At 31.3% G+C, this 19479-nt stretch overlaps 1 protein-coding gene across 4 annotated transcripts in view; it reads right to left on the bottom strand.

Moving 5' to 3' along the window:
- Positions 1-19479, bottom strand: part of pax5 (paired box 5) — a 238641-nt gene that overhangs the window by 152014 nt on the left and 67148 nt on the right. For all 4 annotated transcript variants that reach the window (XM_071408372.1, XM_071408371.1, XM_071408374.1 and 1 more), the window contains exon 2: positions 3742-3907. In XM_071408372.1, coding sequence (XP_071264473.1) covers positions 3742-3907 — 166 coding nt within the window. The remainder of the gene's footprint in view (positions 1-3741; positions 3908-19479) is intronic.

Below are 19479 nucleotides of genomic sequence, written 5' to 3' on the forward strand. Positions count from 1 at the left end.
CTCATCCTCCCCTCCTCCTCCCCTCCTCATCCTATCCTCATCCCATATTCCCCTCCTCATCCCATCCTCCCCTACTCCTCCACTCCTCCTCCCCTCCTCATCCCATCCTCCTCTCCTCCTCCTCCCCTCCTCATCCCATCCTTCTTCCCTCCTCCTCTCATCCTCCCCTCCTCATCCCATCCTCCTCTCCTCCTCCCCTCCTCCTCCCCTCCTCCCCTATTCCTTCCCTCCTCCCCTCCTCCTCCCCTCCTCATCCCATCCTCCCCTATTCCTCCCCTCCTCCTCTCATCCTCCCCTATTCCTCCCATCCTCCCCTCCTCATCCCATCCTCCCCTCCTCCTCCCCTCATCCTCTCCTCCTCATCCCATCCTCCCCTCCTCCTCCCCTCATCCAATCCTCCCCTCCTCCTCTCATCCTCCCCTCCTCATCCCATCCTCCCCTCCTCATCCCATCCTCCCCTCCTCCTCCCCTCATCCTCCCCTCCTCATCCAATCCTCCCCTCCTCCTCTCATCCTCCCCTCCTCATCCCATCCTCCCCTCCTCATCCCATCCTCCCCTCCTCCTCCCCTCATCCTCCCCTCCTCATCCAATCCTCCCCTCCTCCTCTCATCCTCTCCTATTCCTCCCCTTCTCCTCTCATCCTCCCCTATTCCTCCCATCCTCCCCTCCTCATCCCATCCTCCCCTCCTCCTCCCCTCATCCTCCCCTCCTCATCCAATCCTCCCCTCCTCCTCTCATCCTCCCCTATTCCTCCCCTCCTCCCCTCCTCCTCCCCTCCTCCCCTATTCCTCCCCTCCTCCCCTCCTCCTCCCCTCCTCATCCCATCCTCCCCTCCTCCTCCCCTCCTCCTCTCCTCCTCCTCCCCTCCTCATCCCATCCTCCTCCCCTCCTCCCCTCCTCCCATCCTCCTCTCCTCCTCTCCTCCTCCTCCCCTCCTCATCCCATCCTCCTCCCCTCCTCCCCTCCTCTCATCCTCCCCTCCTCTCCTCCTCCTCTCATCCTACCCTCCTCCCCCCTCCTCCTCTCCTCCTCCCCTCCTCCCCTCCTCCCATCCTCCTCTCCTCCTCTCCTCCTCCTCCCCTCCTCATCCCATCCTCCTCCCCTCCTCCCTTCCTCATCCCATCCTCCTCCCCTCCTCTCCTCCTCCTCCCCTCCTCCCCTCCTCCTCCTCCCCCCTCTCCTCCCCTCCTCCCCTCCTCCTCCCCAACCTCCTCTCCTCCTCCTCCCCTCATCCTCCCCCCTCCTCCCATCCTCCCTCCTCCTCCCCTCCTCCCCAACCTCCTCTCCTCCTCCTCCCCTCATCCTCCCCTCCTCCTCCTCCCATCCTCTCCTCCTCCTTCCCTCCTCCTCATGGTAACGCTTGAGTGAGTTGAACGGCCAGCCAGGGAGAGAGAGGGCCCCCCCCTCTGGGTGAAGAAAGAGAGGGAGGGGTGAGAACAATGTGAAGAACATTTTTTTATATAGCTGAGGGTCGCTTTCACTAATCCTTCCCTTTATGCCCATTCAAATAGCCTCCTCTCTTTCTCTCTCTCCCTGTCCTTGTCTCTCTCTCTCTCTCTCTCTCCCTGTCTCTGTCTCTCTCTCTCTCTCTCTCTCTCTCTCTCTCTCTCTCTCTCTCTGTCTCTCTCTCTCTTTTTCTCTCCCTCTCTCTCTCTCTCTCTTTCTCTCTTTCTCTCTCTATTCCTCTCTTTCTATCCATCTCTCTGTCTCAGTCTCTCTCTCCCTGTCCTCCTCTCTCTCTCTCTCTCTCTCTCTCTCTCTCTCTCTCTCTCTCTCTCTCTCTCTCTCTCTCTCTCTCTCTCTCTCTCTCTCTCTCTCTCTCTCTCTCTCTCTCTCTCTCTCTCTCTCTCTCTCTCTCTCTCTCCCTCTCTACCCCTGTCCTTTTTTTGTGCAGAACTTTAAAATATAGTAGGTTCATTTTGATGCAAATTGTGATGAATCTTAGTCCTTTGTATTCCATCTTTTCTGGAGAGGGAGGGAGGGAGGGAGGGAGGGAGGGAGGGAGGGAGGGAGGGAGGGAGGGAGGGAGGGAGGGAGGGAGGGAGGGAGGGAGCAATACAGGTAGAAGAGAGAGAGAGAGACTGTAGGACTGGATGACTAACTGAAGGTAGAAAGACACAGAGAGATGGAGGAATGAGGAGAAAAAGAGAGAGGGCAAAGAAGGTATCATCTGTGGCTACCTGTCTCTGTGGCTACCTGTCTCTGTGGCTACCTGTCTCTGTGGCTACCTGTCTCTGTGGCTATCTGGCTCTGTGGCTACCTGTCTCTGTGGCTACCTGTCTCTGTGGCTATCTGGCTCTGTGGCTACCTGTCTCTGTGGCTACCTGTCTCTGTGGCTACCTGTCTCTGTGGCTACCTGTCTCTGTGGCTAACTGGCTCTGTGGCTACCTGTCTCTGTGGCTACCTGTCTCTGTGGCTACGTGTCTCTGTGGCTACCTGTCTCTGTGGCTACCTGTCTCTCTGGCTACCTGTCTCTGTGGCTACCTGTCTCTCTGGCTACCTGTCTCTGTGGCTAACTGGCTCTGTGGCTACCTGTCTCTGTGGCTACCTGTCTCTGTGGCTACCTGTCTCTGTGTCTACCTGTCTCTGTGGCTACCTGTCTCTGTGGCTACCTGTCTCTGTGGCTACCTGTCTCTGTGTGTGTGGCTACCTGTCTCTGTGGCTACCTGTCTCTGTGGCTACCTGTCTCTGTGGCTACCTGTCTCTGTGGCTACCTGTCTCTCTGGCTACCTGTCTCTGTGGCTACCTATCTCTCTGGCTACCTGTCTCTCTGGCTACCTGTCTCTCTGGCTACCTGTATCTGTGGCTACCTGTCTCTGTGGCTACCTGTCTCTCTGGCTACCTGTCTCTGTGGCTACCTGTCTCTCTGGCTACCTGTCTCTGTGGCTACCTGTCTCTGTGGCTACCTGTCTCTGTGGCTACCTGTCTCTGTGGCTACCTGTCTCTCTGGCTACCTGTCTCTGTGGCTAACTGGCTCTGTGGCTACCTGTCTCTGTGGCTACCTGTCTCTGTGTGTGTGGCTACGTGTCTCTGTGTGTGTGGCTACCTGTCTCTGTGTGTGTGGCTACCTGTCTCTGTCTCTGTGGCTACCTGGTTGATGAAGTATCTTCCTCTCTCTCTCTTTCTGTCTCTCTCTCTTTTTATAGTTACAGAGCATTATGGGTAATGTAGTACACCGCGCTACACCTGTGTTTAGTAAGATAAACCAGATATAGTTACAGAGCATTATGGGTAATGTAGTACATCACGCTACACCTGTGTTCAGTAAGAGAAACCAGATATAGTTACAGAGCATTATGGGTATTGTAGTACATCACGCTACACCTGTGTTCAGTAAGAGAAACCAGATATAGTTACAGAGCATTATGGGTAATGTAGTACATCACGCTACACCTGTGTTCAGTAAGAGAAACCAGATATAGTTACAGAGCATTATGGGTAATGTAGTACATCACGCTACACCTGTGTTCAGTAAGATGTGTGTGTGTGTGTGTGTGTGTGTGTGTGTGTGTGTGTGTGTGTGTGGTGTGTGTGTGTGTGTGTGTGTGTGTGTGTGGTGTGTGTGTGTGTGTGCGTGTGCGTGTGCGTGTGCGTGTGCGTGTGCGTGTGCGTGTGTGTGGTGTGTGCGTGTGTGCGTGTGTGCGTGTGTGTGTGGTGTGTGTGTGTGTGTGCGTGTGCGTGTGCGTGTGCGTGTGCGTGTGCGTGTGCGTGTGCGTGTGCGTGTGTGTGTGTGTGTCTCACCTCCCCAGTATCTTGCTGACACATCCGTGACTGACCCGGAGCTGTCGGGAGATGTCACAGGGGCGGACCCCTTGGTGAGCCAGCTCTACGATTCGCGTTCGCACCACATCTGGGAGGGGCCTGCCGTTCACGAACACGCCCCCTAACTGATTCACCCCTCCATGTCCTGAAAGAGAGAGGGAGGGAGAGGGAGGGAGAGGGTGAGAGAGGGAGAGGGAGAGGGTGAGAGAGAGGGAGAGAGAGGGAGGGAGAGAGAGACTTCATCAACCAGGTAGCCACAGATAAATATTCTACCGTAGATACCTACAGTATATATTCTATCATAGATACCTACAGTATATATTCTATCATAGATACCTACAGTATATATTCTACAGTATATATTCTATCATAGATACCTACAGTATATATTCTACAGTATATATTCTATCATAGATACCTACAGTATATATTCTATCATAGATACCTACAGTATATATTCTACAGTATATATTCTATCATAGATACCTACAGTATATATTCTATCATAGATACCTACAGTATATATTCTACCATAGATACCTACAGTATATATTCTACAGTATATATTCTATCATAGATACCTACAGTATATATTCTATCATAGATACCTACAGTATATATTCTACCATAGATACCTACAGTATATATTCTACAGTATATATTCTATCATAGATACCTACAGTATATATTCTATCATAGATACCTACAGTATATATTCTACCATAGATACCTACAGTATATATTCTACAGTATATATTCTACCATAGATACCTACAGTATATATTCTACAGTATATATTCTATCATAGATACCTACAGTATATATTCTATCATAGATACCTACAGTATATATTCTACCATAGATACCTACAGTATATATTCTACAGTATATATTCTATCATAGATACCTACAGTATATATTCTATCATAGATACCTACAGTATATATTCTACAGTATATATTCTATCATAGATACCTACAGTATATATTCTATCATAGATACCTACAGTATATATTCTACAGTATATATTCTATCATAGATACCTACAGTATATATTCTACAGTATATATTCTATCATAGATACCTACAGTATATATTCTATCATAGATACCTACAGTATATATTCTATCATAGATACCTACAGTATATATTCTACAGTATATATTCTACCATATATACCTACAGTATATATTCTACAGTATATATTCTACAGTATATATTCTATCATAGATACCTACAGTATATATTCTACCATAGATACCTACAGTATATATTCTATCATAGATACCTACAGTATAAATTCTACCATAGATACCTACAGTATATATTCTACAGTATATATTCTACAGTATATATTCTATCATAGATACCTACAGTATATATTCTATCATAGATATCTACAGTATATATTCTATCATAAATACCTACAGTATATATTCTACAGTATATATTCTATCATAGATACCTACAGTATATATTCTACAGTATATATTCTATCATAGATATCTACAGTATATATTCTATCATAGATACCTACAGTATATATTCTACAGTATATATTCTATCATATATATCTACAGTATACATTCTACAGTATATATTCTACAGTATATATTCTACAGTATATATTCTATCATAGATACCTACAGTATATATTCTATCATAGATACCTACAGTATATATTCTACAGTATATATTCTATCATAGATATCTACAGTATATATTCTACAGTATATATTCTATCATAGATACCTACAGTATATATTCTATCATAGATACCTACAGTATATATTCTACAGTATATATTCTATCATAGATATCTACAGTATATATTCTACAGTATATATTCTACAGTATATATTCTATCATAGATACCTACAGTATATATTCTACCATAGATACCTACAGTATATATTCTACCATAGATACCTACAGTATATATTATATCATAGATACCTACAGTATATATTATACAGTATATATTCTACAGTATATATTCTATCATAGATACCTACAGTATATATTCTACCATAGATACCTACAGTATATATTCCACAGTATATAGTCTATCATAGACATCTACAGTATATATTCTACAGTATATATTCTATCATAGATACCTACAGTATATATTCTACCATAGATACCTACAGTATATATTCCACTGGATATATTCTATCATACACATCTACAGTATACATTCTACAGTATATATTCTACCATAGATATCTACAGTATATGTTCCACAGTATATATTCTACCATAGATATCTACAGTATACATTCTACAGTATATATTCTACCATAGATATCTACAGTATATATTCTATCATAGATACCTACAGTATATATTCTATCATAGATACCTACAGTATATATTCTATCATAGATACCTACAGTATATATTCTACAGTATATATTCTACAGTATATATTCTACAGTATATATTATATCATAGATACCTACAGTATATATTCTACCACAGATACCTACAGTATATATTCTACAGTATATATTCTATCATAGATATCTACAGTATATATTCTACAGTATATATTCTATCATAGATACCTACAGTATATATTCTATCATAGATACCTACAGTATATATTCTACAGTATATATTCTACAGTATATATTATATCATATATATCTACAGTATATATTCTACAGTATATATTCTATCATAGATATCTACAGTATACATTCTACAGTATATATTCTACAGTATATATTCTACAGTATATATTCTACCACAGATACCTACAGTATATATTCTACAGTATATATTCTATCATAGATACCTACAGTATATATTCTATCATAGATACCTACAGTATATATTCTACAGTATATATTCTATCATAGATATCTACAGTATATATTCTACAGTATATATTCTATCATAGATACCTACAGTATATATTCTATCATAGATACCTACAGTATATATTCTACAGTATATATTCTATCATAGATATCTACAGTATATATTCTACAGTATATATTCTACAGTATATATTCTATCATAGATACCTACAGTATATATTCTACCATAGATACCTACAGTATATATTATATCATAGATACCTACAGTATATATTATATCATAGATACCTACAGTATATATTATACAGTATATATTCTACAGTATATATTCTATCATAGATACCTACAGTATATATTCTACCATAGATACCTACAGTATATATTCCACAGTATATAGTCTATCATAGACATCTACAGTATATATTCTACAGTATATATTATATCATAGATACCTACAGTATATATTCTACCATAGATACCTACAGTATATATTCCACAGTATATATTCTATCATAGACATCTACAGTATACATTCTACAGTATATATTCTACCATAGATGTCTACAGTATATATTCCACAGTATATATTCTACCATAGATATCTACAGTATACATTCTACAGTATATATTCTACCATAGATATCTACAGTATATATTCTACAGTATATATTCTATCATAGATACCTACAGTATATATTCTATCATAGATACCTACAGTATATATTCTATCATAGATACCTACAGTATATATTCTACAGTATATATTCTATCATAGATATCTACAGTATATATTCTACAGTATATATTCTACAGTATATATTCTATCATAGATACCTACAGTATATATTCTATCATAGATACCTACAGTATATATTCTACAGTATATATTCTATCATAGATATCTACAGTATATATTCTACAGTATATATTCTACAGTATATATTCTATCATAGATACCTACAGTATATATTCTACCATAGATACCTACAGTATATATTCTACCATAGATACCTACAGTATATATTCTATCATAGATACCTACAGTATATATTATACAGTATATATTCTACAGTATATATTCTATCATAGATACCTACAGTATATATTCTACCATAGATACCTACAGTATATATTCTATCATAGATATCTACAGTATATATTCTATCATAAATACCTACAGTATATATTCTACAGTATATATTCTATCATAGACATCTACAGTATATATTCTACAGTATATATTCTATCATAGATACCTACAGTATATATTCTATCATAGATATCTACAGTATATATTCTATCATAAATACCTACAGTATATATTCTACAGTATATATTCTATCATAGATACCTACAGTATATATTCTACAGTATATATTCTATCATAGATATCTACAGTATATATTCTATCATAGATACCTACAGTATATATTCTACAGTAAATATTCTATCATATATATCTACAGTATACATTCTACAGTATATATTCTACAGTATATATTCTACAGTATATATTCTATCATAGATACCTACAGTATATATTCTATCATAGATACCTACAGTATATATTCTACAGTATATATTCTATCATAGATATCTACAGTATATATTCTACAGTATATATTCTATCATAGATACCTACAGTATATATTCTATCATAGATACCTACAGTATATATTCTATCATAGATATCTACAGTATATATTCTACAGTATATATTCTACAGTATATATTCTATCATAGATACCTACAGTATATATTCTACCATAGATACCTACAGTATATATTCTACCATAGATACCTACAGTATATATTATATCATAGATACCTACAGTATATATTATACAGTATATATTCTACAGTATATATTCTATCATAGATACCTACAGTATATATTCTACCATAGATACCTACAGTATATATTCCACAGTATATAGTCTATCATAGACATCTACAGTATATATTCTACAGTATATATTCTATCATAGATACCTACAGTATATATTCTACCATAGATACCTACAGTATATATTCCACAGGATATATTCTATCATAGACATCTACAGTATACATTCTACAGTATATATTCTACCATAGATATCTACAGTATATATTCCACAGTATATATTCTACCATAGATATCTACAGTATACAATCTACAGTATATATTCTACCATAGATATCTACAGTATATATTCTACAGTATATATTCTATCATAGATACCTACAGTATATATTCTATCATAGATACCTACAGTATATATTCTATCATAGATACCTACAGTATATATTCTACAGTATATATTCTACAGTATATATTCTACAGTATATATTATATCATAGATACCTACAGTATATATTCTACCACAGATACCTACAGTATATATTCTACAGTATATATTCTATCATAGATATCTACAGTATATATTCTACAGTATATATTCTATCATAGATACCTACAGTATATATTATACAGTATATATTCTACAGTATATATTCTATCATAGATACCTACAGTATATATTCTACCATAGATACCTACAGTATATATTCTATCATAGATATCTACAGTATATATTCTATCATAAATACCTACAGTATATATTCTACAGTATATATTCTATCATAGACATCTACAGTATATATTCTACAGTATATATTCTATCATAGATACCTACAGTATATATTCTATCATAGATATCTACAGTATATATTCTATCATAAATACCTACAGTATATATTCTACAGTATATATTCTATCATAGATACCTACAGTATATATTCTACAGTATATATTCTATCATAGATATCTACAGTATATATTCTATCATAGATACCTACAGTATATATTCTACAGTAAATATTCTATCATATATATCTACAGTATACATTCTACAGTATATATTCTACAGTATATATTCTACAGTATATATTCTATCATAGATACCTACAGTATATATTCTATCATAGATACCTACAGTATATATTCTACAGTATATATTCTATCATAGATATCTACAGTATATATTCTACAGTATATATTCTATCATAGATACCTACAGTATATATTCTATCATAGATACCTACAGTATATATTCTATCATAGATATCTACAGTATATATTCTACAGTATATATTCTACAGTATATATTCTATCATAGATACCTACAGTATATATTCTACCATAGATACCTACAGTATATATTCTACCATAGATACCTACAGTATATATTATATCATAGATACCTACAGTATATATTATACAGTATATATTCTACAGTATATATTCTATCATAGATACCTACAGTATATATTCTACCATAGATACCTACAGTATATATTCCACAGTATATAGTCTATCATAGACATCTACAGTATATATTCTACAGTATATATTCTATCATAGATACCTACAGTATATATTCTACCATAGATACCTACAGTATATATTCCACAGGATATATTCTATCATAGACATCTACAGTATACATTCTACAGTATATATTCTACCATAGATATCTACAGTATATATTCCACAGTATATATTCTACCATAGATATCTACAGTATACAATCTACAGTATATATTCTACCATAGATATCTACAGTATATATTCTACAGTATATATTCTATCATAGATACCTACAGTATATATTCTATCATAGATACCTACAGTATATATTCTATCATAGATACCTACAGTATATATTCTACAGTATATATTCTACAGTATATATTCTACAGTATATATTATATCATAGATACCTACAGTATATATTCTACCACAGATACCTACAGTATATATTCTACAGTATATATTCTATCATAGATATCTACAGTATATATTCTACAGTATATATTCTAACATAGATACCTACAGTATATATTCTATCATAGATACCTACAGTATATATTCTACAGTATATATTCTACAGTATATATTCTATCATATATATCTACAGTATATATTCTACAGTATATATTCTATCATAGATATCTACAGTATACATTCTACAGTATATATTCTACAGTATATATTCTACAGTATATATTCTACCACAGATACCTACAGTATATATTCTACAGTATATATTCTATCATAGATACCTACAGTATATATTCTATCATAGATACCTACAGTATATATTCTACAGTATATATTCTATCATAGATATCTACAGTATATATTCTACAGTATATATTCTATCATAGATACCTACAGTATATATTCTATCATAGATACCTACAGTATATATTCTACAGTATATATTCTATCATAGATATCTACAGTATATATTCTACAGTATATATTCTACAGTATATATTCTATCATAGATACCTACAGTATATATTCTACCATAGATACCTACAGTATATATTATATCATAGATACCTACAGTATATATTCTACCATAGATACCTACAGTATATATTCCACAGTATATATTCTATCATAGACATCTACAGTATACATTCTACAGTATATATTCTACCATAGATATCTACAGTATATATTCTATCATAGATACCTACAGTATATATTCTATCATAGATACCTACAGTATATATTCTATCATAGATACCTACAGTATATATTCTACAGTATATATTCTACAGTATATATTCTACAGTATATATTATATCATAGATACCTACAGTATATATTCTACCACAGATACCTACAGTATATATTCTACAGTATATATTCTATCATAGATATCTACAGTATATATTCTACAGTATATATTCTATCATAGATACCTACAGTATATATTCTATCATAGATACCTACAGTATATATTCTACAGTATATATTCTACAGTATATATTATATCATATATATCTACAGTATATATTCTACAGTATATATTCTATCATAGATATCTACAGTATACATTCTACAGTATATATTCTACAGTATATATTCTACAGTATATATTCTACAGTATATATTCTATCATAGATACCTACAGTATATATTCTATCATAGATACCTACAGTATATATTCTACAGTATATATTCTATCATAGATATCTACAGTATATATTCTACAGTATATATTCTATCATAGATACCTACAGTATATATTCTATCATAGATACCTACAGTATATATTCTATCATAGATATCTACAGTATATATTCTACAGTATATATTCTACAGTATATATTCTATCATAGATACCTACAGTATATATTCTACCATAGATACCTACAGTATATATTCTACCATAGATACCTACAGTATATATTATATCATAGATACCTACAGTATATATTATACAGTATATATTCTACAGTATATATTCTATCATAGATACCTACAGTATATATTCTACCATAGATACCTACAGTATATATTCCACAGTATATAGTCTATCATAGACATCTACAGTATATATTCTACAGTATATATTCTATCATAGATACCTACAGTATATATTCTACCATAGATACCTACAGTATATATTCCACAGGATATATTCTATCATAGACATCTACAGTATACATTCTACAGTATATATTCTACCATAGATATCTACAGTATATATTCCACAGTATATATTCTACCATAGATATCTACAGTATACAATCTACAGTATATATTCTACCATAGATATCTACAGTATATATTCTACAGTATATATTCTATCATAGATACCTACAGTATATATTCTATCATAGATACCTACAGTATATATTCTATCATAGATACCTACAGTATATATTCTACAGTATATATTCTACAGTATATATTCTACAGTATATATTATATCATAGATACCTACAGTATATATTCTACCACAGATACCTACAGTATATATTCTACAGTATATATTCTATCATAGATATCTACAGTATATATTCTACAGTATATATTCTATCATAGATACCTACAGTATATATTCTATCATAGATACCTACAGTATATATTCTACAGTATATATTCTACAGTATATATTCTATCATATATATCTACAGTATATATTCTACAGTATATATTCTATCATAGATATCTACAGTATACATTCTACAGTATATATTCTACAGTATATATTCTACAGTATATATTCTACCACAGATACCTACAGTATATATTCTACAGTATATATTCTATCATAGATACCTACAGTATATATTCTATCATAGATACCTACAGTATATATTCTACAGTATATATTCTATCATAGATATCTACAGTATATATTCTACAGTATATATTCTATCATAGATACCTACAGTATATATTCTATCATAGATACCTACAGTATATATTCTACAGTATATATTCTATCATAGATATCTACAGTATATATTCTACAGTATATATTCTACAGTATATATTCTATCATAGATACCTACAGTATATATTCTACCATAGATACCTACAGTATATATTATATCATAGATACCTACAGTATATATTATATCATAGATACCTACAGTATATATTATACAGTATATATTCTACAGTATATATTCTATCATAGATACCTACAGTATATATTCTACCATAGATACCTACAGTATATATTCCACAGTATATATTCTATCATAGACATCTACAGTATACATTCTACAGTATATATTCTACCATAGATATCTACAGTATATATTCTATCATAGATACCTACAGTATATATTCTATCATAGATACCTACAGTATATATTCTATCATAGATACCTACAGTATATATTCTACAGTATATATTCTACAGTATATATTCTACAGTATATATTATATCATAGATACCTACAGTATATATTCTACCACAGATACCTACAGTATATATTCTACAGTATATATTCTATCATAGATATCTACAGTATATATTCTACAGTATATATTCTATCATAGATACCTACAGTATATATTCTATCATAGATACCTACAGTATATATTCTACAGTATATATTCTACAGTATATATTATATCATATATATCTACAGTATATATTCTACAGTATATATTCTATCATAGATATCTACAGTATACATTCTACAGTATATATTCTACAGTATATATTCTACAGTATATATTCTACCACAGATACCTACAGTATATATTCTACAGTATATATTCTATCATAGATACCTACAGTATATATTCTATCATAGATACCTACAGTATATATTCTACAGTATATATTCTATCATAGATATCTACAGTATATATTCTACAGTATATATTCTATCATAGATACCTACAGTATATATTCTATCATAGATACCTACAGTATATATTCTATCATAGATATCTACAGTATATATTCTACAGTATATATTCTACAGTATATATTCTATCATAGATACCTACAGTATATATTCTACCATAGATACCTACAGTATATATTATATCATAGATACCTACAGTATATATTATATCATAGATACCTACAGTATATATTATACAGTATATATTCTACAGTATATATTCTATCATAGATACCTACAGTATATATTCTACCATAGATACCTACAGTATATATTCCACAGTATATAGTCTATCATAGACATCTACAGTATATATTCTACAGTATATATTCTATCATAGATACCTACAGTATATATTCTACCATAGATACCTACAGTATATATTCCACAGTATATATTCTATCATAGACATCTACAGTATACATTCTACAGTATATATTCTACCATAGATGTCTACAGTATATATTCCACAGTATATATTCTACCATAGATATCTACAGTATACATTCTACAGTATATATTCTACCATAGATATCTACAGTATATATTCTACAGTATATATTCTATCATAGATACCTACAGTATATATTCTATCATAGATACCTACAGTATATATTCTATCATAGATACCTACAGTATATATTCTACAGTATATATTCTACAGTATATATTCTACAGTATATATTATATCATAGATACCTACAGTATATATTCTACCACAGATACCTACAGTATATATTCTACAGTATATATTCTATCATAGATATCTACAGTATATATTCTACAGTATATATTCTATCATAGATACCTACAGTATATATTCTATCATAGATACCTACAGTATATATTCTACAGTATATATCCTACAGTATATATTCTATCATATATATCTACAGTATATATTCTACAGTATATATTCTATCATAGATATCTACAGTATACATTCTACAGTATATATTATACAGTATATATTCTACAGTATATATTCTATCATAGATACCTACAGTATATATTCTATCATAGATACCTACAGTATATATTCTACAGTATATATTCTATCATAGATATCTACAGTATATATTCTACAGTATATATTCTACAGTATATATTCTATCATAGATACCTACAGTATATATTCTATCATAGATACCTACAGTATATATTCTACAGTATATATTCTATCATAGATATCTACAGTATATATTCTACAGTATATATTCTACAGTATATATTCTATCATAGATACCTACAGTATATATTCTACCATAGATACCTACAGTATATATTCTACCATAGATACCTACAGTATATATTCTATCATAGATACCTCCAGTATATATTATACAGTATATATTCTACAGTATATATTCTATCATAGATACCTACAGTATATATTCTACCATAGATACCTACAGTATATATTCCACAGTATATATTCTATCATAGACATCTACAGTATATATTCTACAGTATATATTCTATCATAGATACCTACAGTATATATTCTATCATAGATATCTACAGTATATATTCTATCATAAATACCTACAGTATATATTCTACAGTATATATTCTATCATAGATACCTACAGTATATATTCTACAGTATATATTCTATCATAGATATCTACAGTATATATTCTATCATAGATACCTACAGTATATATTCTACAGTAAATATTCTATCATATATATCTACAGTATACATTCTACAGTATATATTCTACAGTATATATTCTACAGTATATATTCTATCATAGATACCTACAGTATATATTCTATCATAGATACCTACAGTATATATTCTACAGTATATATTCTATCATAGATATCTACAGTATATATTCTACAGTATATATTCTATCATAGATACCTACAGTATATATTCTACCATAGATACCTACAGTATATATTCTACCATAGATACCTACAGTATATATTATATCATAGATACCTACAGTATATATTATACAGTATATATTCTATCATAGATACCTACAGTATATATTCTACCATAGATACCTACAGTATATATTCCACAGTATATAGTCTATCATAGACATCTACAGTATATATTCTACAGTATATATTCTATCATAGATACCTACAGTATATATTCTACCATAGATACCTACAGTATATATTCCACAGGATATATTCTATCATAGACATCTACAGTATACATTCTACAGTATATATTCTACCATAGATATCTACAGTATATATTCCACAGTATATATTCTACCATAGATATCTACAGTATACAATCTACAGTATATATTCTACCATAGATATCTACAGTATATATTCTACAGTATATATTCTATCATAGATACCTACAGTATATATTCTATCATAGATACCTACAGTATATATTCTATCATAGATACCTACAGTATATATTCTACAGTATATATTCTACAGTATATATTCTACAGTATATATTATATCATAGATACCTACAGTATATATTCTACCACAGATACCTACAGTATATATTCTACAGTATATATTCTATCATAGATATCTACAGTATATATTCTACAGTATATATTCTATCATAGATACCTACAGTATATATTCTATCATAGATACCTACAGTATATATTCTACAGTATATATTCTACAGTATATATTCTATCATATATATCTACAGTATATATTCTACAGTATATATTCTATCATAGATATCTACAGTATACATTCTACAGTATATATTCTACAGTATATATTCTACAGTATATATTCTACCACAGATACCTACAGTATATATTCTACAGTATATATTCTATCATAGATACCTACAGTATATATTCTATCATAGATACCTACAGTATATATTCTACAGTATATATTCTATCATAGATATCTACAGTATATATTCTACAGTATATATTCTATCATAGATACCTACAGTATATATTCTATCATAGATACCTACAGTATATATTCTACAGTATATATTCTATCATAGATATCTACAGTATATATTCTACAGTATATATTCTACAGTATATATTCTATCATAGATACCTACAGTATATATTCTACCATAGATACCTACAGTATATATTATATCATAGATACCTACAGTATATATTATATCATAGATACCTACAGTATATATTATACAGTATATATTCTACAGTATATATTCTATCATAGATACCTACAGTATATATTCTACCATAGATACCTACAGTATATATTCCACAGTATATATTCTATCATAGACATCTACAGTATACATTCTACAGTATATATTCTACCATAGATATCTACAGTATATATTCCACAGTATATATTCTACCATAGATATCTACAGTATACATTCTACAGTATATATTCTACCATAGATATCTACAGTATATATTCTACAGTATATATTCTATCATAGATACCTACAGTATATATTCTATCATAGATACCTACAGTATATATTCTATCATAGATACCTACAGTATATATTCTACAGTATATATTCTACAGTATATATTCTACAGTATATATTATATCATAGATACCTACAGTATATATTCTACCACAGATACCTACAGTATATATTCTACAGTATATATTCTATCATAGATATTCTACAGTATATATTCTACAGTATATATTCTATCATAGATACCTACAGTATATATTCTACCATAGATACCTACAGTATATATTATATCATAGATACCTACAGTATATATTATATCATAGATACCTACAGTATATATTATACAGTATATATTCTACAGTATATATTCTATCATAGATACCTACAGTATATATTCTACCATAGATACCTACAGTATATATTCCACAGTATATATTCTATCATAGACATCTACAGTATACATTCTACAGTATATATTCTACCATAGATATCTACAGTATATATTCTATCATAGATACCTACAGTATATATTCTATCATAGATACCTACAGTATATATTCTATCATAGATACCTACAGTATATATTCTACAGTATATATTCTACAGTATATATTCTACAGTATATATTATATCATAGATACCTACAGTATATATTCTACCACAGATACCTACAGTATATATTCTACAGTATATATTCTATCATAGATATCTACAGTATATATTCTACAGTATATATTCTATCATAGATACCTACAGTATATATTCTATCATAGATACCTACAGTATATATTCTACAGTATATATTCTACAGTATATATTATATCATATATATCTACAGTATATATTCTACAGTATATATTCTATCATAGATATCTACAGTATACATTCTACAGTATATATTCTACAGTATATATTCTACAGTATATATTCTACCACAGATACCTACAGTATATATTCTACAGTATATATTCTATCATAGATACCTACAGTATATATTCTATCATAGATACCTACAGTATATATTCTACAGTATATATTCTATCATAGATATCTACAGTATATATTCTACAGTATATATTCTATCATAGATACCTACAGTATATATTCTATCATAGATACCTACAGTATATATTCTATCATAGATATCTACAGTATATATTCTACAGTATATATTCTACAGTATATATTCTATCATAGATACCTACAGTATATATTCTACCATAGATACCTACAGTATATATTATATCATAGATACCTACAGTATATATTATATCATAGATACCTACAGTATATATTATACAGTATATATTCTACAGTATATATTCTATCATAGATACCTACAGTATATATTCTACCATAGATACCTACAGTATATATTCCACAGTATATATTCTATCATAGACATCTACAGTATACATTCTACAGTATATATTCTACCATAGATGTCTACAGTATATATTCCACAGTATATATTCTACCATAGATATCTACAGTATACATTCTACAGTATATATTCTACCATAGATATCTACAGTATATATTCTACAGTATATATTCTATCATAGATACCTACAGTATATATTCTATCATAGATACCTACAGTATATATTCTATCATAGATACCTACAGTATATATTCTACAGTATATATTCTACAGTATATATTCTACAGTATATATTATATCATAGATACCTACAGTATATATTCTACCACAGATACCTACAGTATATATTCTACAGTATATATTCTATCATAGATATCTACAGTATATATTCTACAGTATATATTCTATCATAGATACCTACAGTATATATTCTATCATAGATACCTACAGTATATATTCTACAGTATATATCCTACAGTATATATTCTATCATATATATCTACAGTATATATTCTACAGTATATATTCTATCATAGATATCTACAGTATACATTCTACAGTATATATTATACAGTATATATTCTACAGTATATATTCTATCATAGATACCTACAGTATATATTCTATCATAGATACCTACAGTATATATTCTACAGTATATATTCTATCATAGATATCTACAGTATATATTCTACAGTATATATTCTACAGTATATATTCTATCATAGATACCTACAGTATATATTCTATCATAGATACCTACAGTATATATTCTACAGTATATATTCTATCATAGATATCTACAGTATATATTCTACAGTATATATTCTACAGTATATATTCTATCATAGATACCTACAGTATATATTCTACCATAGATACCTACAGTATATATTCTACCA

This window comes from Salvelinus alpinus, chromosome 6 (genome assembly GCF_045679555.1).
Source record: "Salvelinus alpinus chromosome 6, SLU_Salpinus.1, whole genome shotgun sequence".
Lineage (NCBI taxonomy): Eukaryota > Metazoa > Chordata > Actinopteri > Salmoniformes > Salmonidae > Salvelinus > Salvelinus alpinus.